Raw genomic sequence first — 25,628 nt, 5'->3', positions numbered from 1 at the left:
CAGTAACTCAGTGGTTCACAGTCATTGCAGGAGTCCACAGCCTGAATGCAGTTCCCCCGCCCCCTTTCCATGGCAATTGTAGTTATAGCAAAAATTATCCCAATCAATTTGTGTCTTAAAAGGAACTGAGCTGCCCAGAGAATAAATGAAGGCAGAGGAGCCTGGGGAGGGCTGGGTCGATTCCAGGCTCACTCCAGTCAGACGCTCTCTGAGTTGTTGGCTCAGGCACTGCCTGGCAGTCACTCTTTTAATTTTCCACAAAACATTTAAAAATAAAGACAATAAGTGAATGTCCCTGTTAATGGGAAAAGACCTTCTGGGCCTCATGCGGAGGGAAGGACTGATTCAACCAGGGCTGGCCAGGCAGGCGGTGCCAGGCTCTGTGCCTCTGCATCCCTCAACCCACAGGGCCTGAGGTGGCTGGGTGGGTCCAGCTGTGATGAGAACCTCTGCCTAGAAAAAATGAATTATCATTGGGTTAATTAAAATGAGGCCCAAGTTCACCCCCCTGGAAGAGTCCTAATGATGCTCCCAAGAAATACATTTTCAAAAACCAAAGATCAAAAGGAAAAATAAAGATCACAGAACACGGGGTTCCCCGAGGGATAGAGGGTACCCAATGGGGAGTATGATCCAGCAGCAGAGATACCTTCAGGGTCAGACGGCGATGATTCTAACCACAGCAGGGGTCTGTCTTAGGTGTGTTACCAGAAGGACATTAAGGGAGAGTGATGGTAGACAGGAGCCACTGAATTTTTTTATTGAGATATAATATAATTCAGTGGAATGCATTAATTTTAAGCACAGACTTCTGTGAATTTTTACATATAACTGTACTCACATAACTACCACTTAGATCAAAATACAGAACATTTGCAACACCTAACAAGGTTCTGTCTTCCCCTTTCCAGTTTATATCCACTGGACTCCCTCCTCCAAAAGTAATCACTGTCCATTCACTCAACAATGTCTGTGAGCCTCATCCATGATGGTATGCATAGCAAGAGTTGCTTCTGTTTTTATTGCTGATTCAATTCCATTGTATAACTGTACCCTCCCCCATCTATCCATTCTGCTGTTGATGGACCTTTCCTTTATTTCCAACTTTGGCTATTATCAAGAAAGTGGCTAGGAATATCCTTACACACATATATTCCACTTTAGTAAATATTTTCCCACAGTTCTCCTGAGAAGTTGAACCAGTTTTCACTCCCACCAGCATTATATAGAAAAAATATACCTCAACTCATACCTCCCACCCTACCCAGAAAACCAATTTGACACAGATCATAAAGCTAACTCTGAAAGATAAAACAATCGAACTTCTAGAAGAGAACATAGGAGAATATCTTCATGACCTTAGGATAGAAAAAAACAGAACACAAAAGGCATTAGCCATAATGGCAAACATTGATAAATTAGACTCCTTTAAATGAAAAACTTTGCTCCTCAAAAGATACTACTAAGAGAGTGAGAAGGCAACTCATTGGCAATAGATATATGCAGTACGTATATGCAACAGAGGACACGTATCCAGAATGTATAAAGACTCCTACGAATCAATAAGAAAATGACAAGCAATTCAATTTTCAAAAGTGGTTGAAAGCCTCCAAAAGGCACTCCAGGAAAGAGAAGCTCCAAATGATCTATTAGCATATGAAAAGATGCTCAATAACTCTGGTCATCAGGGGAATACAAAGTAAAACCACAGTGAGACGTCCACCACATAAACCACCAAAAATAAAACATACTTCAGCACAAGTTAGCGAAGACGTACAGCAACCACGACTGTCCTGCTTTACTGCAGGGGCATGGGGTGCTCATTGGTACAGCAATTAGTTGGAAAACTGTTAGGCTAAACAGATGCACGGTGGATGACCTCACATTTCCACTTAGGTATGCATCCTAGGAAATCAACCCTGAATGTTCATTGGAAGGACTGATACTGAAGCTGAAGCTCCAATACTTTGGCCACCTGATGCGAAGAACTGACTCATTGGAAAAGATCCTGATGCTGGGGAAGATTGAAGGCAGGAGGGGAAGGGGACAACAGAGGATGAGATGGTTGGATGGCATCACCAAATCAAAGGACACGAGTTTGAACAAACTCTGAGGGATAGTGAAGGACAGGGAAGCCTGGCACGCTGCATTCCATGGGGTCTCAAAGAGTCGGACATGACTGAGCGACTGAACAACAACAAGGCATGCCTCCAGTGAAAAATGTGTGCTTTTGTGCCCAAAAGACATCAGCAAGAATGTTCACAGCAGGACCACTCTGTGGCCTCACATGGAAACAACTCAAATGCTCAACAGTATATTTGCTTTTTAAAAATTGTGGCCTATTCATATAATGGAATACTACGCGACAATGAATAACAAGAGACTACTGTTACATCTGACAACAGAGATGAATCTCAAGATCTATTGAAGGGTGAAGGAAGCGAGACTCAGAGAAGTATATATTGGTATTCTACTTAGGGAAAGTAGGAAGCTCCTCGGCAGGCTCTGAAACTCTGCTCCTGGCTCACTGCTGGGCAAGGTCTCTGCGCTGAATGGCTTGCACACCACTAGAGAGTCATCATAGCCTTTTAGTGAATTTTAGGGAAAATGGACAGAAGGCACAGCCTGGTCCTCTGGGGTGGTTGTGTGCATACAGGCCTCTGTGTTCTGTCTCCAGGCATCGGTTTTGTGTTTTGACCTTTTCACTGAGCAGTTTTGATTGAGGTCAACCATTTTCCAGCTGGACAAGGCCAGGCAGAGAGTGCCAGCATGGACTCTCAGCAGGGAGATGGAGACCTGACTGCATGGTGTTAGCCGCAGTGCTTGCTGGGAGATGGCTAGGAGGATGGAGGTAGGGAGGAGAGCACTCCAGCACCAGAGAAGCTGAGTGATGGAGTGATGGGGAAGGACCACTCTTCAAGGCTAGCAGGGTGGGTGCCTGTAGTTTGTGTGCAGGTTGGCCCTGAGGCAGTGGCCTCAAAAACCTCAGTGACAGCTGTGTTCAGCGTCAGAGACCCCTCGATCTTCAGTGCACAAGGGAAGGAGGAGCAGGGTGGGTGAGACAGGGACCGCCAACGGGAAAGTGCCTGAAGGTGTGAAGCCCCTGACCTGATGGTTCAGTGGGTGGACAGCAAGGCAACCAGTGTAAAAGGAACAAAGTCTGATGGTACTTTGTATGAAGCAGGCACTGCTCTCATCACAGAGGTGTGCCCGTTTTGTAGATGAAAAAAACTGAGTCACTGTGTATTTTGTGCACGGTCACACAACTAAGAGTGGACAGGGTGCAACTCTGGGCTGTCTGGCTCCAAGCCCATGCTGCTCTGCCTTTCTGTACGGAGAGGTTTACTTTACAATGGGGCTTTGCAAAAGAGCTGGGAGCAGGCAGCACCTTGGCAGGTCTGCACTTGAGAGCCCAGGAGACCTTGATTAGCTACTGGGAAGCCCTTAGAAAGACCAAGGGGATCATGTGGATGGGCAGTCTTCCCAAGATGCATGGATATCACAGTCAGCTCAGCCTGGGCAGTGGTCCCGGGCAGTGATGCTCAGCCTCCTGTGCCCTATCCTCATACCTCTCATTCACGGGTTCATTCAATGGCCATTTCATTGAGCACTTACTATATGCCAGCCTTTTAGGTGCCAGGCTATATCAGGTAACAAGAGAGAAACTTCTTTTCAGTGGTGTTGGCAAGGAGGGGAAAGACATTAAATATCCACAATGATTTAACTACAAATTGTGATAAGGGCCTTGAAGAAGAAAAGCGAGGGTCTATAAAAATATATTATGGGATGAATGACCTAGCTATCTCTGGGAACCAAGACTCCTTAGGTCTGAGGGTTTTTTTAAATGGAGTTCCATGGACCTCTAGGGTTCTATGGAAGTTATTCCCAAAGTTATTTAGGCCTTTAAATTAAATTCCATTTAAATATATGTATGTGGTATTTTTAAAAGACAGTAACAAAAGAGCATACTTGTATACTCAGATGTGCTATATGCCACATTGGAAACTGGTAGCTCATTCATGTATTGACAAATTACCATGATTTTTCCTTGAGGATCTTGGAATAAAGTTCTCCAGTCCTTTCTGTACAGGCATTAGAGTTTACTGTAAACACGTCACTACCGTGAAAGAATATAGCCCAATATTTTAGTTTTGATTTTTTAAAACTCAGGTATGGTGAAAACTGGAGAAGGCAATGGCACCCCACTCCAGTACTCTTGCCTGGAAAATCCCATGGATGGAGGAGCCTGGTAGGCTGCAGTCAATAGGGTCTCTCAGAGTCAGACACGACTGAGTGACTTCACTTTCACTTTTCACTTTCATGCATTGGAGAAGGAAATGGCAACCCACTCCAGTGTTCTTGCCTGGAGAATCCCAGGGACGGGGGAGCCTGCTGGGCTGCCGTCTATGGGGTCGCACAGAGTCGGACACGACTGAAGCGACTTAGCAGCAGCAGCAGCAGCATGGTGAAAACTGTTTGATTGGATTTACTACAATTATTTTTGTGAATTATGGTTTTATTGTTATAATGTAGCAAAAAAAAAAAAAAAAGGGAAACATACTTAAGCTGAGGTCAGTGTCAGACTTCAAGTGTCATCCATCACTGGGGTCAAATTGTTGCAGCCACAGACACAGCTGTTTTTGTTTTTAGCAAGTCCTTTTATGGCAAGTAAATGTTGCATGTTTGAATCTCTACATAATCTGTTTTATATATATTTTAAATACCGATTTACTGGGCAGGATTTCAATGAAAGAAGTAAATGTGAAAATGCTGGCTTTGGTTCAGAGGCTGTAAAGACCTGGGCTGCCTCCTCACCCATCTCGGACTCCATCCCTCAATACCCCACCCCTTCCCAAGGCCCTTCATGGCCTTTGCCTGTGACCTGGGAACTCCTGATGGGCAAACCACTGCTCCTGGGAGGTGACTCAACTTAAGCCTAACTGGGCCTGAGGCTGGTCCAAAAACCAGGCAGAAAAGCTCTAATCCCCAAACCCAGCCAGAGACTGGGTATGTTTTAAGGACGTTGGACAACAAACACAGACCCATGCCCCCCAAGGCCAGAAAGAGGACGGTGGGGGCAGCACACTCACCCTTCTTGGTGGCCTCGAAGCTGTCATGGAAGTGGATCCTCTGGATGTCATAGGTCAAGGTTGTGTTGGGCAGCAGAGTCCTGTTTCTGTTGATGATGTTGGCAGAAAATCGAAAGGCATGCTCCTCGGCGTTCATGACCTGGGCATTGGGGCCGTCTGCATACTCAAAGATTCCTCCTGCGAGAGATGGGGAAAACTGTGTGTGCTGGTGAAGGAGGAGGTATGCTAAGAAATATGCTTGGCTCAGAAGGTTTTATGGGCCAGATTCTTCCCCCAAATGTTCAATAAGATGCCAGGTAATCCCCCTATGTAGAAATTGTGCTGGAGCATAAGAAATATGAAAATTCTCCTAGTTCATTTCACTCAGCTGGCAAATTCCTGATAACAGACACTGACAAACAGATCCAAATAAAACTGACCAACTTATGAATGTTGCTATGAAAATTCTCAGTAGAATGCTGGCAAGTAGAATCTACCAGAATATTATTACAAGGATAGCATACCATGATCATAGAGTTGTATTTCAGGAATGTAAAGTGTGGTTCAATATAAAGAAATCTATGAATATCATTCCATTGCATCAGTAGTTCAAAGGGGAAAAACATGATCAACTCACAAAATGCAGGAAGGCATTTGATAAAATTCAATATCTACTGCTGTTAAGAATGCTTAATAATCTAGCTCTAGAAAAGATACTCACTTGAAGCATCTTCAGCTCAAATTGGCCTTTAATAGCAACTAATGGTGAAACACAAGAGGCATGCTCATTAAAGGGAAAAAAGATGAGGTGTGCAGAGAGTTACATTACACCATTAACCACTGAGATAAGAAGGAAATATAACTTGGAGGCACACCTCTTAGGAAGAAAAACATTCTTATTTGCAAATGATATAAATGCCTTCCTAAAAACTCTTAAAATAATCCCTTAACATGAAAACCAATAAGAACTAGCAGGAGATTCAAGTTCAGTGACCAGTGAGCACAAATTAAGTGTTACTTTAAATAAACAACAACCAGCAAAAACTTAATGGCCAAAGGATTTCCTTTGCAATATCAGCAAATATTAAATAACTAATCATGAACCAACTCCAGTATTAAAAATGGCAACAAAATAAAAGACTTTGGGTGTCAGACATGAAAATAGGAGGCATGTTAAATGAGGAAGCATGTTAAATGAGGAAGCATGTTAAATGAGGAAGCATGTCATGGTGGGTAGACAGGGTCAAGGACAGAGGTGTCTAAATTACTTTTTCAGTTTAATGTGACTCCAATCAGAATCATAGAATATATATGTACACACACACAAACACACTTATATATACACACTTTTTTTTTACTTGACAAAACAGCTCTAAAATACATCTGGAAGACTAAACAGGAGACAGCCTACACAGAGATGAGAGATGACTTGCACTGCCAGATTTAAAATATATCATGATGCCAAAATAATTAAAACCAAGCCCTAACGGCATATGAAAACACAGATAAGTCAATAGAATGAGATAAAATCCCCAGAAAGAGGCTCTAGTAGAGATAAATATTTAAGACATGATAAAGATGGCTATTTCCAATCAGAAGGCAGAAGATGAATTATTCATTAATTGTGCTGAGACAATTATTCAATTATTTGGGAGAAATGTAAGATTCCAATCTTAAGCCATATATCAAAAAAAGTTTCATGCACTGGAACGACCCAGAGGGATGGTACGGGGAGGGAGGAGGGAGGAGGGTTTAGGATGGGGAACACGTGTATACGTGTGGTGGATTCATGTTGATATATGGCAAAACCAATACAATATTGTAAAGTTAAAAAATTAAATAAAATAAGTTAGAAAAAAAGTTTCAGATGGAGTAAGATTAAATAGCAAGGAAGTAAGGGAAGGAAGGGGAAGAAACACTATAAAAGAACCAAAAAGACAATAAATATAGGTGAATATTATATAATATTGAAGTGGTGGAGGCCTTCCAATAAAGTCAGAAATCGAAGGAGAATGATTGATAACTTCATAGAGACAATATAAAATGTGTAGATTTCAAAACCCCCATAAACAAAATTAAATGGTAAACAAACTTGGAAATAATATCAGTAACATGTAAAGATTGATGCTCTAATTTTACAAAAACCACTTAAAATTCTTTAAAAAGACAAATACTCAAATGAAATGAACATACTCGAATGAAAATACTCAAATACTCAAATGAAAAATATGCAAAGAGCAAGCATGGGCTTTGCACAAAAAGAAAGAACAATACAAAGGAACCATTCATACATGATGAAATATACATCCCCACTAATAATCAAATAAACGCAGTTTGACCCAATAGTGAAATGCCGTTTTCTGACGGTCCCACTGACAAGCATAAATACACGGCAGCACTCAGCTCTGCCCAGGGCATTCGGAAATGGACATTTGCTTAACTGTTGGTAGAAGTAGGCGCCAGTACATCCTCTTTCCTTGATGGCTGTTAGAAATATATAAAAAGGCTTAAAAACTTGCAGATCTTTGACTCAACACCTCCGTTTCTAGTAACTGAATTCAACAATGGGTACACAGATCATGTGAAAGGAGGTAGATCTAAAGACACTCAACACCAAAGAAATAGTAAATGAATGGCAATTTTTTTTGCCATTCATTTACTATTACATGGAAATAGCTATATATTCCCATATAATAGCTAACATTTAATGATTGGGCAATATCCATGATATAGCTTTAAGTGAAAAGCAAAAGTTATAAAGCAGAGATGCAGTGTGACCCCACGTTAGAGAGGGAAGAATAAAAAGGAAGATGAGGAGGGATTTATGTCAGTGACAAAAGAAGAGAAGACATTTCAAAGCAACACCAGTAAACAGTCCTAGGTAATAGATTTCTTAATTTGTTCTTTCTGCTTACTTTCCCCATATAAACCTCTATTTGTAAAAAAAAAATTAACTTCATTGAAGTATTATTTACATAGAGAAATTCCACAAAATTCACCATTTTAGGTATACAATGATTTTTAGTAAATTTACTAAATTTCATGACCATCACCACAATCTAGTTTCAGAACATTTCCTGCAACCCTATAAGATCCCTGGTGCCCACTTACAGTCAATCACTGTTTTCAGTCCCCTCCATGCTCCAGCCTCAGGCAACCATTAATTTACTTTCTGTTTCTAGAGATTTGTCTTTTCTGGCCACTTCGTTTAAATGGAATCATATTGTGGGTGGTCTTCCGCATCTGGCTTCTTTCACGGAGCATAATGTTTCTGAGGCTCATCTCTGTTGTAGCACGTATCAGTACTTCATCTCTCTTTGTGGTTAAACAGTACTACTTTCTATGGCTGTACCATATTTATTTACCCATTCACCACCAGTTGATGGGTATCCAGGTTGTTTCATTGTTTTGAAAAATGATTTTTTTGAATGTTTAAAAAAGTGAACAAATAAATCTGTTGTTCGCCCCACCCCCATGCTGGTATTCCAGCGGGTTACAGTTGTAACACAGAGTGTGCACGCACGTGAGTCTGTGTGGGGGTGCAGCACATCCGTAAATCAAGACAGGAACACCTCCTCAGATGTTGAGTAGGTCTCTCTGAGTGGAAGGATTATGGATGACTTTAATTTCCTTCTTTGTGTTTTTCTGTATTTCCCAAAAGTTCTGCAGTGAACATGTGTTATATTTCTAATCAGAAAAGCCATCATGTGACAGTGTGTATGTGTTTAAAGGAAAATAAGTGATCAAAATACCATCTGATCCAGTAATTCCACTTTCTACAGATACAAATTTAGAAAAAGTTAGAGAGTTAGAGACACATAAACATTTATGTATAAGGATATTTTTGACATAATATTGAAAAAATAGAAACAACTCGATGTTCAAAAGCAGAAGACTGCTCAATGTATTAAAATCCACCCATATGGCAGAACAACTTGAAGGCATTAACAGTAAGGGTATAGGATGGCAGGATGTGGTGTCCGGGATTTGCTTCAAAATAATATGGGCGGAGTGGAAGTGAAGGGGATGCAGATAGGATAGGAAAAGTCATGGGTTGTTGGTCCAGGTGGTAAGTACACAAGGATTCACTATCCCATTCTTCCTAAGCACAAGCTTATATAAGCATATCTTCCATGATAAAATTGCCTTCAAAATCGTGGTATATAAGGTAAAAATAGCAAATCACAGTCATGCAATCAGAGAAGAGACACAGTATCATTTGAAGATGCTTATTACCATTTTCTTAAAAACTCAAGAGAATCATATCAAAACCTAGTAGAAAGTAAACAGAAAGCTCATCAAGGGGCCAGCACATAAAAACGTATATAGAAAAATGTATAGCCTTCCTATAAATCAGCAATAAACAGTGAGGAATTACAAGGGAAAAAAGAGACCCTATTCACAAAAGCAACCGCAAAAAAATAAAATACAATAAACGTGCAATTCCTATATCAAGAAAACTACAAAACTTTACTGGGGAACATAAAAGAAGACTTGAATAAATGGAGAGACATAACTTTCTCCTGGAAGGGAAGGCTCAATATTGTAAAGATGTCAGTTCTCCTCAAATTAATTTATAAATTTAATGCAATTCCAATTAAAATCAAAAAGGACATACCAGAAGGGCATACACCAAAATGTTAACAGAAGTTCTTTCTAGAAAGTAAAAAGATAATGGATTCCTTTTGCTTTAGTGCTTTTCTCCCTCAAGTGTTCTGCAATGAAGAAGAGTTTTGGTAATAAGGAAAAAAGCTTTTAAAAAATGCTCTTAAAAAAATACTTAATGATACCGGAAATGCTCATTCTGCTTCCCCCGAAAGGCAACAAAGTAATATTACAGTATGAAACCTATTTGTCAAATGAAAAGCACGTAACTACAGTTACAGAAAAAAGACTGGAAGGATTCATACCATGGTACCAGTGAGCTTCTCTGGGAAGAGAGATTTATAGATACTTTTAATCTTGCTGTTTGTAGTTTCTTGATTTTTCCAAATTACTTTCAGTGAATAAGTATTATTTTTAATATTTTAAAACATAAACATTAAAAAGTCTTTTCCCAAGAAAGTCTAGGGAGAAAACTAGCCATTAAGGAGTCCTATCTCAAATGAAAGTCAAAGGTCATGGGAGAAAGGGCCATTTCCTTCACATGTCCTTGCCTGCCTCTCAGACAATGGCAGGTTGAGGGGGGGAAAGGAGAGAGGGGGTCTCAAGTCACTGAGACCCAAGCCCAGAGGCTACACCATTTGGTTCCATGAATACACATTGGTCTCTGCCATGTGCCCACCTGTGACTGGGTGCTAGAATGAGAGAAGTCAGTCCTGGGCCCCTGCTCTCAAGGAGGACTCAGCTGACAATAAACAGATGACCATAAGCAGCACATACATGTGGTAGTCAGCTGTTAGAACTAAGAGTGGAGTGGTTCTCAACTTAGGCTCCAGAGACAGCCAGACCTCAGTGCAAACCACAGCTCTAGTCACAGGAGGAAGTTACACTCTCCAAGACTCAGTTTTTCCATTTTCAAAATGGGGTACATATTTCCAAAGTTGATTGCTGCCAGGAGGAAAGAAAACAATGTAGCTAAATGCATGGGATGTGGCCAGGACTTAGTAGTTATTAAAGGACGGGTGAAACAATGCTATTTAGGAAAAAACAAAACAAATTCTGAGCTTCTACATTCTAGGTCAAGGGTTGACAAACATTTTCTGTAAAGAAGCAGCAGTAAATATTTTTGGCTTTGTGGACCAGAAGGTCTACAGGACTCTTCCATTGCAGCATGAGAGAGGCAGCCAATATGTAAATAATGGCGCAGTTGTGTTTCAATAAAACTTTATTTACAAAAACAAGTGGTAGGCTGGATTTGGCCAGGGGGGGCTGCAATTTGTCCCCTCTTCCAAGTGAAGGGCAGTCTTTATCTTAGAGGTAAAAGCACCTTGAGACCTGGATGGAGAAGAAAAGATTTATAGTACTGAATTGCTGTGTGAAAGAAGCAAAGGTAGGCTGTTGATTGTTGGTGTGGGGAGTATGGGTGAGAGGGGCCCAAGAGAAAGAGGGTAGATAGGAAGCGTGCCCAAACAGGGAGAAAGGAAAGGACAGTATATCCCAGGAGCAAAGGCAAGTGGCCTCACGGCAGGAAAGGCCATGCTAACACTTTAGTGCCCATTTAGCCTGAGCTGTGGTGTTATCTCCTTACTTACAGGAGCCTCATAGTTTACCAAAGCCAGTCACAGAAAACTACCCCCGGCTTGCGTTCTTTGGGGACAGTGAAGGAAGGTGGGCAAAGCCTGGCACAGGGTGAATTGGGGCAGAAAAAGGAAAAGAGGTGCAGAAGCTGGGACGAGAGAGGGCATGGAAAATTCAGCAGAGAAGGAAGTTGGAATAAGAGGAGATGAGAAACTTAAGCCCTAGGGCATCTCAGAGATGCTAGGGAGAGGCTGCCCTCCAACCTCTATCCCCCAAACACAGTGTAAGCTTGGGTCATCCTACTTGAACATTAGGGGCAAAGTGCCCCTAAAGTTTGAATGTCTTGGGATACCCAGAGAGCAAATATTTAGATACAGCACAGAGGTTCAGAGAGTGGGTTCTGGATGCAGAAGACCTGGTTTTGAATCTTAGTTCTGTTCACAGGCTGTCCTCTCTCTAGAGAATTGCTCTTACCTCTGCCCTGGGGACAGAACGCAGGCAATAACTGAATGATGTGCTCAATCACTCAGTCGTATCTGAGTCTTTGCGACCCTGTGGACTGTAGCCCGCCAGGCTCCTCTGTCCATGGGATTCTCCTGGCAGGAATACTAGAGTGGGTTGCCATGCCTTCCTCCAGGGGATCTTCCCGACCCTGGGATCGAACCTGAGTGTCCAGCATCTCCTGCATTACAGGTGGATTCTTGCCCTCTAAGCCACCAGGGCAGCCCTAACTGAGTGATACCGGGGTGCAGTATCACTATAAAGGGTGGTGCCCTTGTCTCAGGGTGGGTATAACTGTGGTGCACGTATGCTTCCAAGACTTTTCCAACACTGCCACCTTACATCAGACAGAGACCAGAGCTACCCAAGGCTGCCCAGCTCTGTCCCCTTCTCTGTTTTGCTGTGCTCACTCCCCTACAGGGTTTTCCTAAAGCATACCCTTCCCCGTATCAACCCTAGGCACCTGAATCCTTGACTCAGGCTCTGCATCTGAGAGACCTGACCAAAGACAGGGGTAACATTGATCCAAGGCAAGTATCAACCACACTTACTTTTCAGTGCTTTAGGAGGAAGGGACGGGGGCACCGAACCTCATCTATTGAAAAACTCTCATCTATTGAGGGTTCCTCTCCCTTCTCCTTTCTGGTCCTCTTGATCTTTCTCACTTATGCAGGGGGCTCTGGAGAGCAGGAAGTCTGGAAGCTCAGGGTCTGATGGGCTCGGGTTCTGACTCAGGCTCCACCCCATGTAAGAAAGTCTGCTCTGGGTCTTGGCTTCTGGAGAGAGCACCCCGTCCTGCTTCGAGGCAGCTCCCCCATCCAACTGGCTCATCTCCATTCTCTTCCTTCCCATACATTCCTCACGATCGTTATACATTCCTCATGATCGTTATTTAAAGAGGCTAATAAGTAGGTTGGCACTGTTGATTAATGCATAATCTTAATCATGATTGCATAGTGTAATTGGCATTAATTTGAAGAGCCAGTTCATTATGAAAATAATTGTCACTGCTTTCTGCTTTAATAAAATGGAGCAGACACCAGGGCTGCTGAGGAAATGGGATGGGGTGTGTGTATGTGTGTGTGCGTGCGTGCATGGGTCCCAGAAGGTGTTAGCATGGGGAGCATGGGTGCAGCTGGATCGTTTTCTTCCAACAAAACCTTGAGTGGAAGCCCAATGGGTAAAACAAATAACACCAACTATAATAATAACAGCAACACAACTGATCATGTGCCAGGCATGATGCTGAGTGCATTCCACCCCCTTCATTAACACTCACAAGAGCCTCTACAACCCCTACAACCCCATTGCATAGACACTATTATCCTCCCATTTCACACAAGAGAAAACGGAGGCACAGGGAGGTTAAAGACGTTGTGACAATTACCATGCGGTAAATTCTCTTCTGCAACCAAAGCCAGCTTGTTAGGGACGATTGTTAACTTTTCAGGAGTTTTCAAAGCAAGTCGCTAAGCCATTGGCAGCTTGAAATCAGGCATGGTGAGTGCGTTTACACCACAGGAACAAGCAGGTCTACAAAGGAGGGCTTCATTTTCCTGGAGAGCTTGATTACCAGCCCACCCTGCCCAAACCCATTTCTGTCCTCTGGGCTCTTAAAGGCTGGATGCCACAGGTACCGAGAAGGCTCCACAGCCCTTCCCAGGGCTCCACCAGGGACATCATGAAAACCACCACTTCAAACTAACCTCATATGCAGACGGCGAAACATAGAGCTGGGTGGGAGTGGAGGACTCAAACTAGCTGGGCCAGCTCAACCAACACTTCGCCTTTTATATCATGACATGTTGTCAGACGTTTCGAGAAACATTCTGACTGCCCTGAGCATAAAGACCCTTATTGTTAAGATGGCTTTTTCTGTCCCTGGAAATGTGCCCAAATGGTAGCATCGTCCGCCTCTCGGATGAGCTATGGAGGCCTGTGTTAAGCTGAGTGTGACCTTCACAACCCGGTGCTGTCCTGCCACGTCTCATCGTGAAGGGCCAGGAGGCACCCCATACCTCCTTCTGTCCCAACACACACTCCCTCTGGGCAGGTGGCCCTGGAGAGTCTCCAACACACAGGTCCCAGGGAAGATGTAGTCAGAAGACTGAGCCCCCGACTTAAGCTCACGGCGTCAGGACTGTCTAGGGCCAGTCTGGAATCTTGAGATTTTCCTTTCTCTTGAACAATTTTGTGCTTTTGAATTTGGTCCTTGCCAAAGCAAAGGCTGGCGCAGCCAGCCCAGCCCCTGGCACAGTGAGACTCAGGCACGGTCTGCAACGTGCTGCCACTGTCTGGCAGCTGAGTCCCAGGAGACACTCACATTCCCAGCACTGGGCCCAGGCACCTGTCCAGGCATCTGTCCTCCAGGGCCCGAGTCTGTTCTTTTTTTTTCTAATCTGCTTTGTTCTCTTTCTGAAGTTTCCAAGGTGTCATAGAGATTAATTGAGACACTGATCAGCAAGGTGGTTGCTAACAGCCTCTTCCCGGGGCTGCCTCCCTGTCTGTTCTGATCAGGGTTCTCTCTTCTCCCTGCTGGGGCCCCTGAAGCTCTGTGCAGCCTGTGGGTTGGAAGAACAAGGCTCTGCTCTCTGCTGCACCAGCTCCTGGGGCCCCGGCATTGCCTGGGGACTTGCTTCTGGGGCTGTTTCCTGGTCTCAGAGGAAGGAGCTGGGGAACACATTGGCTGGCTTTCCCTGCTGGGCATAGTAGGTGGTTTATAGAAGGTAAGCAGTGCCCAGTGGAAAAGGGCCAGGGATGGGCTTTCTGAGGTCCTAGGCAAGGGAATGGAGACAAGGAGTATGAATGTCTCCCCTCCTGTGGGTTTGTTGACTCATTCATTCATTCCCCAAGCAGTTTACAGGCTACAACCTTTCACAAGGAACCCCACTGGGCACTAGATGAGTCAGAGAGAGATTAAGCAATATTCCCAGGTCTTCAGGAACTCATAGCTCAGAAGAAGAAACAAGAGGAGGGGCATAAATCAAAGCATTTTTTGATTTGTGGAGTAAAAGGGTAAAAACTGTCCATGTGAACAGAAAGCTGGGGAGGTTCAGAGAAGAGGGAGTCATGGATGGCTCCATGCAAGAGGCAGCATAGTCTCCACTCAGAGCTGAGCTATGGAAGGAATGTGGCACCAGTGAGGGGGAGAATGGCCTTGGGTGGGTTCCCGGGGATGAGGACTTGGGCTTGGACAGGCCGGGATGAGGGAATGAAGCAGGGGGCCAGACAGGAGGGGAGCTGCTGGGTTTGCTTCTCTATCACCAGGACTGGTCAGGGATTAGGTGATGAAGGGAGGTGGGGGCCTGGCAGAGGCAGCATCAGAGAAGACCCCGGATCCTGAACCAGGGTGGGAGTGCAGTCAAGCCAGTGGACTCTGCAGCCAGCCTGCCTGGATTGGAATTGATCTCATCACTTCTGAGCTGTGTGACCTTGGGCAAGTCCCTTCCCTGCCCCATCCCTCTGTCTGATCAACTGAACACAGGGATATTAATAGCACTTACAATATAGCTCTACTTTAAGGCTTAAATGGCCTAAATCATCATAGGCATATTGTAAGCCCTCATAAGGACAAGAAATTATTATTATGCAGTGACAAGGAAGCTGTTGCAGGGAGGCCTTTAAAACTGAGATGGAGGTATCCAGAAAAACAGCGGATGAGAGGAGAGGATTGCAATCCTGGTGGGGGGCCCAGGGGAGGGCTCCTGATGGAGTCCTGGGGCCCGGTGGCAGTTGTTTTAATTGATCTGGCGATATGCCAAGCTTTGTCTGTACAACTCGGGGACGCACAAGTCAAATACTGCAGGATCGACCGTGTCGGGAGGATGGCCGGAGGCTCCCATGCTGCCCAGAGACCCTGATGACCGATGGGCTGTCATCAGGCGGAGGAGCTGGAGCAGGGTTGCTGGGAACGGGGCTGCGGTGGAGGGGCCCAAGGGGCCGTGAGCGCCCTTGCTGGAGGGGCTGAAGGAACGATGATCCTGAATTCCGAGGCCCTGGTGGGGCTCTCTCACTTCCTGGACAGGCGGAGCCGTCACACGACCCGCCCCTTGCATGCCTGCCCACAGCAGAAAGACCCACCATAAGCCTGGCATACGAGGCCCTTCCTGGTCCAGCCCGACCTCCTCCAGCCTCAGCTCTTCCGCCAGGACACCTCCGTCCACCACACTTGTCACCGCACTTGTCACCCACCTCTTCATGCCACTCTGCCTTCGAGTGTGTTCCTTCTCGGCCTGGCTCGCCTTTCCTGCTATTTCCTCCTTCTAAACCTGGCTTCCGTATATCTCTCCTGAGCCTGGTGTCACAGGCACTGTCCTTTATGTCCTCCTTCCACCCCCAGGGGCCACCTGCAGACATTTCCTCTGCCCCCCCACTCTGGGCTTTCTGTGTCCTGGACATTCTCTGGCGATGGCGCAGGTGAGACCAGCAAGGACAGCACACAAGAGCCAGGGAGCTGAGCTCAGCAGAGCCTCGGCGGAGGATGCACAGAGCGGGTGAACGGACCCTGGCATCCTCACCCCTCAGAGTGCAATTCCAGGGCATGACCCATGCAGTTTTTCAAAAGTCCACAGCTAGGCTGAGCCCCAGTCTCCCACAGCACAAGCCCCCTGATGACACTCCTTCACTGGCTTTTCTCCTTCCCCGTCTCGCTTCCCTGCTCCATCACCATGCTTCCTGGAATCATCTCCCAGATAAACTACTCGGATCCTAGCTCTTGTTGCCTGCTCTCAGGGGTTCCCAACTAACATGCCTTCCCTGAAGTCCAAATGCATCCTCTCTACCTTCACGCGTGCTGGGTATCCTGTGCCCTGCTCCCTCCCCATCAGGTTGTGGTCATCTGTGGTGGAGGGGCACAGCTTAGTTGGCCAGGCATCTCTTTCCCGCCCCCCCAATGTTGAACACCATCTAGCACAGAAAGGATGTAGAGATACATTTGTTAAATAAATACATACATAAGTACATGAGTGTGTGCCTGTATACACACACACACATACACACACACACACACACACACACTGTGCTGTGCTTAGTTGCTCAGTCATGTCCGATTCTTTGTGACCCCATAGACTGTAGCCTGCCAGGCTTCTCTGTCCATGGGGATTCTCCAGGCAAGAATACTGGAGTGGGTTGCCTCTGAGTTGCCATGCCCTCCTCCAGGGGATCTTCCCAATCCAGGGATCAAACCCAGGTCTCCCGTATTTCAGGCAGATTCTTAACTGTCTGAGCCACCAGGGAAGCCCAAGATGAGTAACTGTTGAGTGTGTATCCGAAATGTTGCATGGGATGCACTGAAAGTGAAAGTCGCTCAGTCGTGTCCGACTCTTTGCGACCCCACGGACTATACAGTCCATGGAATTCTCCAGGCCAGACTACTGGAGTGGGTAGCTGTTCCCTTCTCCAGGGGATCTTCCCAACCCAGGGATCGAACCTAGGTCTCGAACACTGCAGGCAGATTCTTTTCCAGCTGAGCCACAAGGAAAGCCCACTACTTGCTTTTAAAAGCTAATTCCTATTCAGGACTTTGATACTTAAGTGACAAAGCAAAAAACCCACAAACATCCTCCAGACCACCTGCCATGGAGATGCCTAGCAGGGCAGACACCCAGGTCCTGCAGTTTTCAAGCCCCTCCCTCTCCCCAGCTCTGGCCATGATTGGCTCTTACTAGAGGTGGAAACTGAGGCTGAGGTGTCCTCAGTAGGCATACTGCCAGGTTCCTGCCCCTTGCAGGGGTAGATAGGGTGCCATATGCCCAGTGACATGGCTGGATGGCTGTAGAGAAAGGACCTGATTCTCCCTGGCTGGGTGTGAACCCTACATGTAGCCCCAACCCAAGCTTCTCTCCAAACCCTGGACCCTGCTCCACAGGGGTGTCAGCGTCTGGAAGATCGCCCTGCCTCCAGCAGCTCCCCAGTGCCAGCCTGCCCACCCACAGCCAAGCCCTGAGAATGCCAGCAGGCCAATCTAAGGCCACTGGGATGCGGAGTGGGCAGGGGCAAGGGGCAGAGGGAGCAGAACCTGGGAAATTAGTGGAGGAAGAAGGAGCCAGCCCGTTCTGCATTATTACTCCCATCCTCATCTGTTTTAAATATCAATTGCTATGCAGGTTAAATACTTATTCAGATGCCTTTTAGCTTAAAAGCAAGCTAATTGATCTCTGGAGATCCTGAATGAACAGTGAAGAAACTGCACTAATTATGGAATCAACCTCCATTTCTCTATTTTGTTTTGTTTCTTCTCTGACAATGCTGCTGGAGTGACAGAAAGGGGTCTGGTGGAGCAAAACACGTGTTGTTTTGATTTGGAAGCAGCACTAACATTGCCCTACAGGCCCTGCCCACCCGCCTTCAAACCCCCACCAGGCCCCTGACTGGGATGAGCTCTCCCAGCTGGGCCTCCTGGGCACAGCTTTCCCAGGTGGAAGCTCTTAAAGGCAGGACTTCAAGATGCTGAAAATGTTAGTACTGTTGTCTGCTCTCACCCTACCCACACTGCAGGCCGTCCCTGCTTAAAAAAACCCCAAAACCACAAATGCAGCCCAAGTTGCTCCAAGTCCACTTTCTGCTCACATATCTTGACCTCTGGGGCTCAGCTCGTGAGTTTGGACTGGCCTCCTGGATTTAGGCAGTACAGTTCAGGTGTCCTTGGCACTTTTCTGGACCCTCCCATAGCTCCCTCTTCATCATCCCAGGCTGCGGCCCCGTGGTGCCTGGACCACAGCTGAGGGAGCCAGGGTTCCTCGGTCAAGGAACCATGGCTTCCTCTCTCCCGCTCAGGAGACGTTCCCTCTTGCTTTCTCTTCCCTCCCTGTCCAGGTTCTGACTCCATCTACCAGGCTGCCTTGGGTAGAACAGGGCATGGGCACCTCTACCTTGGCTGGAGGGGAAACAGTGTCATTGATGTTTTAGGGAAACTGCAGTCAGTGTGCAGGGAGGCCACCATCCTCCTGATGTTTGGGAAACTACAAGTTAAACAAGATTGAGCAGTTTCTTTTCCGAAGAACTTCTCTGGGCTTGTACTGAGCTTGCGCGCTGCCTCTGAGAGGTGGGGAGCGTAAGTGACATCTCCCAAACTTACTTGACAACCGTGGAAACCTTTTTTGGCAGAGCATCTCACTGAAAACATGCTTTGGGAATTGCTACATTACAGTGATTTGGGCAAAAGTTTTTTTTCCCCCCCTGTTCCGAGGAGTGAGCTATTTGATGTTCAGGACTAAAGCTTTCATAGGTCAGTCTGCTCCAGAGAAGCTGGTCCCCAGCACTGAGAACCAGAGACACATCAGAAAGAATGAAGACTGTATGACAAAGTATGATGGTGAAAGTATTCAATCTATTTAACACCAGGGGCCCGGTGTGATGGGTTAGGTTTTTCACTGGATTGATTCCGGGACGTCAGGGTCAGGTTGTTTTAACGCAGTGTAGGGGTGTGATTACTCTTCTGGGCTCTCATTAGCGTGTGTCTATGTGTGTTTGTGTGCACCTGGGCAGGTGTGGGCACACAACTGGGGGGAGCACAGCAGGGAGGGAAGCGTGGGGAGCCAATTCATCAGCCCAATGCTTTGTGCCTCTCTCCCCAAGGCACTGGGTTGAACTAAGAGATTCTGACTTAATTATGATCATTAGAAAATGAGACTGCTTGCATCTTCATAAGCTCTCAGATCCTACAAAGGAATTCCAAGCGACCTTACCTCCCACAGACACCACTGATGGAGAGGGTCATCTGCTCAGCCCTTCTTTCCTTCTCCAAATACTCAGAGAGCACCTCTCATGTGTCACACACCAGGCACACAGCAGATAAACAATAGGAGAGACCTCTACCCCTGAAACACCCCGTTTATTTCCCAAAGTTCTTAATGCAGGTTGAAATGATCTCAAATATCTGTTATCTAGCTTAGAGTCTGCCTGTGTCCCCCACCCCTACCACTATAATATAAGCTCTTTGAGCATGAAGAGTTTGTTCATTATTTTCTTTCTAGTGCCTGGCACATAGCAAGCACTTAGTACTTCTCAACTGTAAAGGAAGATGTATGGAACAGACACAAGCAAGCATGAAATGGCTAAACAACAAAACTCCAAGGAGGTGACACGTGGATGGTGTCTTTTACGCCTTGACCAGACAGAAGGCAAGGGTGAACCACACCAAACTGGAAAATTCTTAAAGAGACGGGAATGCCAGACCACCTTACCTACACCTGAGAAAAACGGGTGCAGGTCAAGAAGCAACAGTTGGAACTGAACATGGAATGATGGACTGATTCCAAGTTGGGAAGGGAGTATGTCAAGGCCGTATATCGTCAATACCGTATATTGTCAAGTATGTCAAGGCTGCTTATTTAACTTTTATGCAGAGTACATCATGTGAAATGCCAGGTAGGATGAAGCATAAGCTGGAATCAAGAATGCTAGGAGAAATATCAATAACCTCAGATATGCAGATGACACCACCCTTATGGCAGAAAGTGAAGAGGAACTAAAAAGCCTCTTGATGAAGATGAAAGAGAAGAGTGAAAAAGTTGGCTTAAAACTCAACATTCAAAAAGCAAAGATCATGGCATCCTGTCTCATTCAGTTCAGTTCAGTTCAGTCGCTCAGTCGTGTCCGACTCTTTGCGACCCCATGAATTGCAGCACGCCAGGCCTCCCTGTCCATCACCAACTCCTGGAGTTCATTACTTCATGGCAAATAGATGGGGAAATAATGGAAATAGTGAGAGACTTTACTTCCAGGCTCCAAAATCAATGCAGATGGTGAGTACAGCCATGAAATTAAAAGATGCTTGCTCCTTGGAAGAAAAGATATTACAAACCTAGACAGCATATTAAAAAGCAGAGATATTACTTTGCAGACAGAGGTCTGTATAGTCAAAGCTTTGGTTTTTCTAGTAGTCCGTGTGTGGATGTGAGAATTGGACCATAAAGAACACTGAGCTTTCTTTACGCACCAAAGAATTGGTGCTTTTGAACTGTGATGTAGGAGAAGACTCTTGGGAGTCGCTTGGACTGCAGGGAGATCAAACCAGTCAATCCTAAAAGAAATCAGTCCTGCATATTCATTGGAAGGACTGATGCTGAAGCTGAAACTCCAATACTTTGGTCACCTGATGGGAAGAACTGACCCACTGGAAAAGACCTTGATGCTGGGAAAAATTGAGGGCAAGAGAAGAAGGGGACGACAGAGGACGAGATGGTTGGATGGCAGCACCAACTCAATGGACATGAGTTTGAGCAAGTTCTGGGAGGTGGTGAAGGACAGGGAAGCCTGGTGTGCTGCAGTCCATGGGGTTGCAAAGAGTCGGACATGACTGAGTGACTGAACAATAAATGATAGAAGGGGACAGCATGAAAAGTAAGAACATAATCTGGGGCTTTTAAGTGGTGGGGGGAGATTCCTTATAGCAAGCATTGAGATCGGAAAGCTGAACACTTCTTGCCAAAAGCCAGAAAGACTCATAATCCCTTCTAGCCACAGCCATTCAGAAAAGCCCAAGGCAGTTTGTAACAGGCAGGACAGCAGGTGCATTCCCAGGACTAGAGAAAAATTGCAATCTCTTTCATTTTATTGGTTTATAACTTTATATAAATTTCATGTGTATGCACATGCATGCTCAGTCATGTCTGACTCTGTGACCCCATGGACTGTAACTCCCCAGGCTCCTTTTGTCCATGAGATTTTCCAGGCAAGAATACTGAAGTGGGTTGCCATTTCCTGCTCTGGGGGATCTTCCCAACCCAGGGGTTGAACCTGCATCTCCTGTGTCTCCTGCATTGGCAGGCAGATTCATGACCACTGAGCAAACTGGGAGGCTACAGCGTGCTCACCACTAAAAACTTAGTTCCATTCATAACCACACAGCTGGCCTTCCTTACCCACTTTGTCCTCCCCCCAGCCCTCCTTCTCCTTAGTCACTGCTACTCTGTTATCTGTGTACTTGTTCTTGTTTGACTTGGCTTATGCATTTTATTTTATCCTACACTCGAGTGAAACCATACAGTGTGTGTCTTTCTCTGTCTCACTTACCTCACTTACTTTTTACCCTCAGTGTTGTTACAAATGGCAAGACTTCATCTTTATCATGGCTGAGTCGTATTCCATTCTATACACTGTTGACCCTTGAACAACATGAGTTTGGACTGTGTGAGTTCACTGACATGCAGATTGTTTTCTTTTTTCTTTTGCAGATTGTTTTCAATAGTACATCTCATACATACAGCATCTGAAGTCTGTTGAATCAGCAGACATGGAACTGCAGATACAGAGGACCCATCTATATGGAGGGTAGATTATAAGTTATATTTGGATTTTCAACTGTGTCCCTAGTCTCCTCTTTGTTCAAGGGTCAATCACATATACCATACCTTCTTTATCCACTCACCAGCTGAGGGGCACTTAGGTTGTTTCCACATCTTGGCTATTGTAATGAATGCTGTGGCAAATATAGAAATACATAGATCTCTCCATGGGCTTCTCAGGTGGTAAGTGGTAAAGAATCCACCTGCCAATGCAGGAGATGCAAGAGTTGTGGGTTTGATCCCTAGGTTGGGAAGATCCTCTGGAGTAAGTAGGAAATGATAACCCACTCCAGCACTCTTGCCTGGAAAATTCCATGGACAGAGGAGCCTGGTGGGCTACACACAGTCCATGGGGTTGCAAAGAGTCGGACACAACTGAGTGACTGAACACTCATATCTTTCCAAATTAGTGGTTTTTTATTCTTCAGTTAAATACCCAGAAGTGGAAATGATGGACCATATGGCAGTTCTATTTTTTTAGATTAAAAATCACTTTTGTGGACACGATGTATGGCATGCAGGATCTTAGTTCCCCAACCAAGGATCAAACCCTTACCCACTATAGTGGAAACATGGAATCTTAACTACTGGACTTCTAAGGAAGCCCCAGTAATTGTATTCTTAATAATTTGAGGAACCTCCATACTGTTTTCCGTAGTGGCTCCACCTATTTACATTCCCACCAATAATGCATGAGGATTCCCTTTCTTCACATCCTCTCCAGTGTTTTTTTCTTGACTTTTTCATCCACAGCCATCCTAACAGGCACATGGTGACATCTAATTGTTTTGATTTGCATTTCCATGATGATTAGTGATGCTGAACATCTTTTCATGCACAAATCTGCCAATTTTTTCAATCAGGTTGTTTGGGGTTTTTTTTTAAAAAAATCATTGAGTTCTTTATATATTTTGGCTATTAATCTCTTATTGGATCTATGATTTGCAAATATCTTTTCCCATTTGGTAGACATCGTTTTGTTTTGTCAATTTCTTTTGCTGTGCAGAAATTTTTAGTGTGATATAGCTCCTTGTGTTTATTTTTGTTTTGGTTTCCCTTGCCTAAGGAAAGGTATCCAGAAAGATTGATAAGAGTGATGTTAAAGGGCAAACCACCACTTTTTTTTTTCTAGGAGTTTTATGGTTTCAGGTCTTATATTCAACTCTGATCCATTTTGATTTACTAGCAGAAAGAGAAGTTAGGAAAACAATCCCATTTATGATTGCAACTGCAAAAACTAAAATATCTAGGAATAAATTTAACCAGGAGGGTAAGACCTGTACACTGAAAAATATAAGCCATTTTTGAATGAAAGTAAAGAAACACCAAGAAATAGAAAGATATTTCATGCTCATGAGCTGAAAGAATTACCATTGGTAATTAAAATGCCCATATTACCTAGAGCAAAACATAGTCTCAATGTAAACCCTATCAAAATCTTAGTGACATTTTTCACAAAAAATAGAACAAAATTTCTAAAATTTATATGGAACTGCAAAAGGCCAATTACCTAGAACAATTCTGAGAAAAAAACCAAAGCTGAAGGTATCACATTCCCTGATTTCAGATTGTATTACAAAGGTATAGTAATCAAAATAGCACAGTAGTGGCCAGAAAGACACATAGATCAATGGAACAGAACTGAAATCTCAGAAATAAACCCACACATATATGGACAATTAATTTATGACAAAGAAGCAAAGAACATACAGTTGAGAAAAGATAGTCTCTTCAATAAATGGTCTTGGAAATACTAGACAGCCACATGCAAAAGTACAGAACTAGGCCTCTCTTTCACATCATACACAAAGTTGCAATCCTAAAATCTGCATAGACTGTCAACAGCCATGGTGAAATACTTTAAAATTTATTTTAAAATTCAGGTTTAATAAACAATTTAAGCTTACACCTAAAGGAAATATAAAAAGAACAAACTAACACCAAAGTTAATAAAATAAAAGAAATAATAATGATCATGTTGTTGTTCAGTTGCTAAGTTGTGTCACATTCTTTGCAACCCCATGGACTGCCGCATGCCAGCCTCCCCTGTCCTTCACTATCTCCTGGAGCTTGCTGAGATTCATGTCCTTTGTATTGGTAAGGCTATCTATATTCCTATTGTTATTTTAGTCTCTGTCTTTAATCATGTTGTTGTTGTTGAAATAGAGACTAAAAAACAATAGAGAAAGACCAATGAAAATAAGAGATGGTTCTTTGAAAAGATAAATACAATTGATAAAACTTTAGCCAAACTCATCAAGGAAAAAAGAGAGAATGCCCAAATGAATAAAATCAGAAAGAGAAGTTAAAAGAGAAATATAATCATATGAGATTACCATGAACAATTATATGCCAATAAAATAGATAACCTAGAAGAAATGGGTAAATTCCTGAAAATGTACAATCTCCCAAGACTGAATCAGGAAGAAATAAAAAATAGAACTAGACCAGATATCAGTAATGATACTGAACAAGTAATTTTAAAACTCCCAAAAAACAAAAGTCCAGGACCAGACAACTCCACAGGTTAATTCTACTAAACACTTAAAGAAGTGCTAACACCAATCCTTCTCAAATGATTCCAAAAGACTGAAGAGGAAGGCATGCTCCTAAAGTTATTCTACAGTACCAGCACCGCCCGATACCAAAACCAGGAAAAGATACCACAAAAAGGGGGGAATTACTGGCTAATCTCACTGATAAACATGGATGCAAAAATCTTCTACAAAACGTGAGCAAAGCAAATTCAACATATAGTAGAAGGTTCATATACCATGATCAAGTAGGATTTATTCCAGGAATGCAAGGATGGTCCAGTATCCACAAATCAGTCAATGTGCTACACCACATTAACAAACTGAAGAATAAAATCATGGTCATCTCAATCAATGTGGAAAAAGCGTTTGACACAATTCAACATCCTCTTATGATAAAAAAGAAGAAAAAAAAAACCTCTCAACAAAGGGGGTATAGAGGGAACATACCTCAGCACAATAAAGGCCATATCTGACAAATGAACAGACAACATACTCAAAGGTGAAAAGCTGAAAGCATTTCCCCTAAGATCAGGAAGAAGACAAGGCTGACCACCCTCACCACTTCTATTCAATTTAGTATTGAAAGTCTTAGTCACAGCAATCGGACAAGAAAAAGAAAAAAAGGAATTCATATTAGAAAGGAAGAAGTGGAACTGTTGCTGTTTGCAGATGACATGATACTATATATAGAAAATCATAAAGATGATACTAAAAAACTATTAGAACTAATAAATGAATTCAGTTAAGTTGCAGAATATACAATTAATATACAGAAATATATTGCATTTCTAAACACTAACAACAAAGTATCAAAAAGAGAAATTAAGAAAATAGTCTCACTTAAAATTACATCAAAAGAACAAAATACCTTGGGATAAATCTAACTAAGGAGGCAAAAGGCCTGTATTCAGAAAATTAGAAGATGTTGATAAAAAAATTGAAGATGGCACAAACAGATGGAAAGATATACCATTCTCATGGAATGGAAGAGTTAATATTATTAAAATAACCATACTAACCAAAGCAAATGAAATTCCTATCAAAATACAAATGGT

The 25,628-nt window shown here is 44.0% G+C and overlaps 1 protein-coding gene across 1 annotated transcript in view; it reads right to left on the bottom strand.

Moving 5' to 3' along the window:
- The window catches only part of GRIK3 (glutamate ionotropic receptor kainate type subunit 3), a 243,473-nt gene that overhangs the window by 87,104 nt on the left and 130,741 nt on the right, over nucleotides 1-25,628 (bottom strand). Inside the window, exon 2 of the mRNA NM_001206003.1 lies at nucleotides 5,091-5,267. Within this exon, the coding sequence (NP_001192932.1) occupies nucleotides 5,091-5,267 (177 nt within the window). The remainder of the gene's footprint in view (nucleotides 1-5,090; nucleotides 5,268-25,628) is intronic.

The sequence above is a fragment of the Bos taurus genome, chromosome 3 (assembly GCF_002263795.3).
Source record: "Bos taurus isolate L1 Dominette 01449 registration number 42190680 breed Hereford chromosome 3, ARS-UCD2.0, whole genome shotgun sequence".
Taxonomy (NCBI): Eukaryota; Metazoa; Chordata; class Mammalia; order Artiodactyla; family Bovidae; genus Bos; species Bos taurus.
This window is presented reverse-complemented; position numbering and strand designations above follow the sequence as displayed.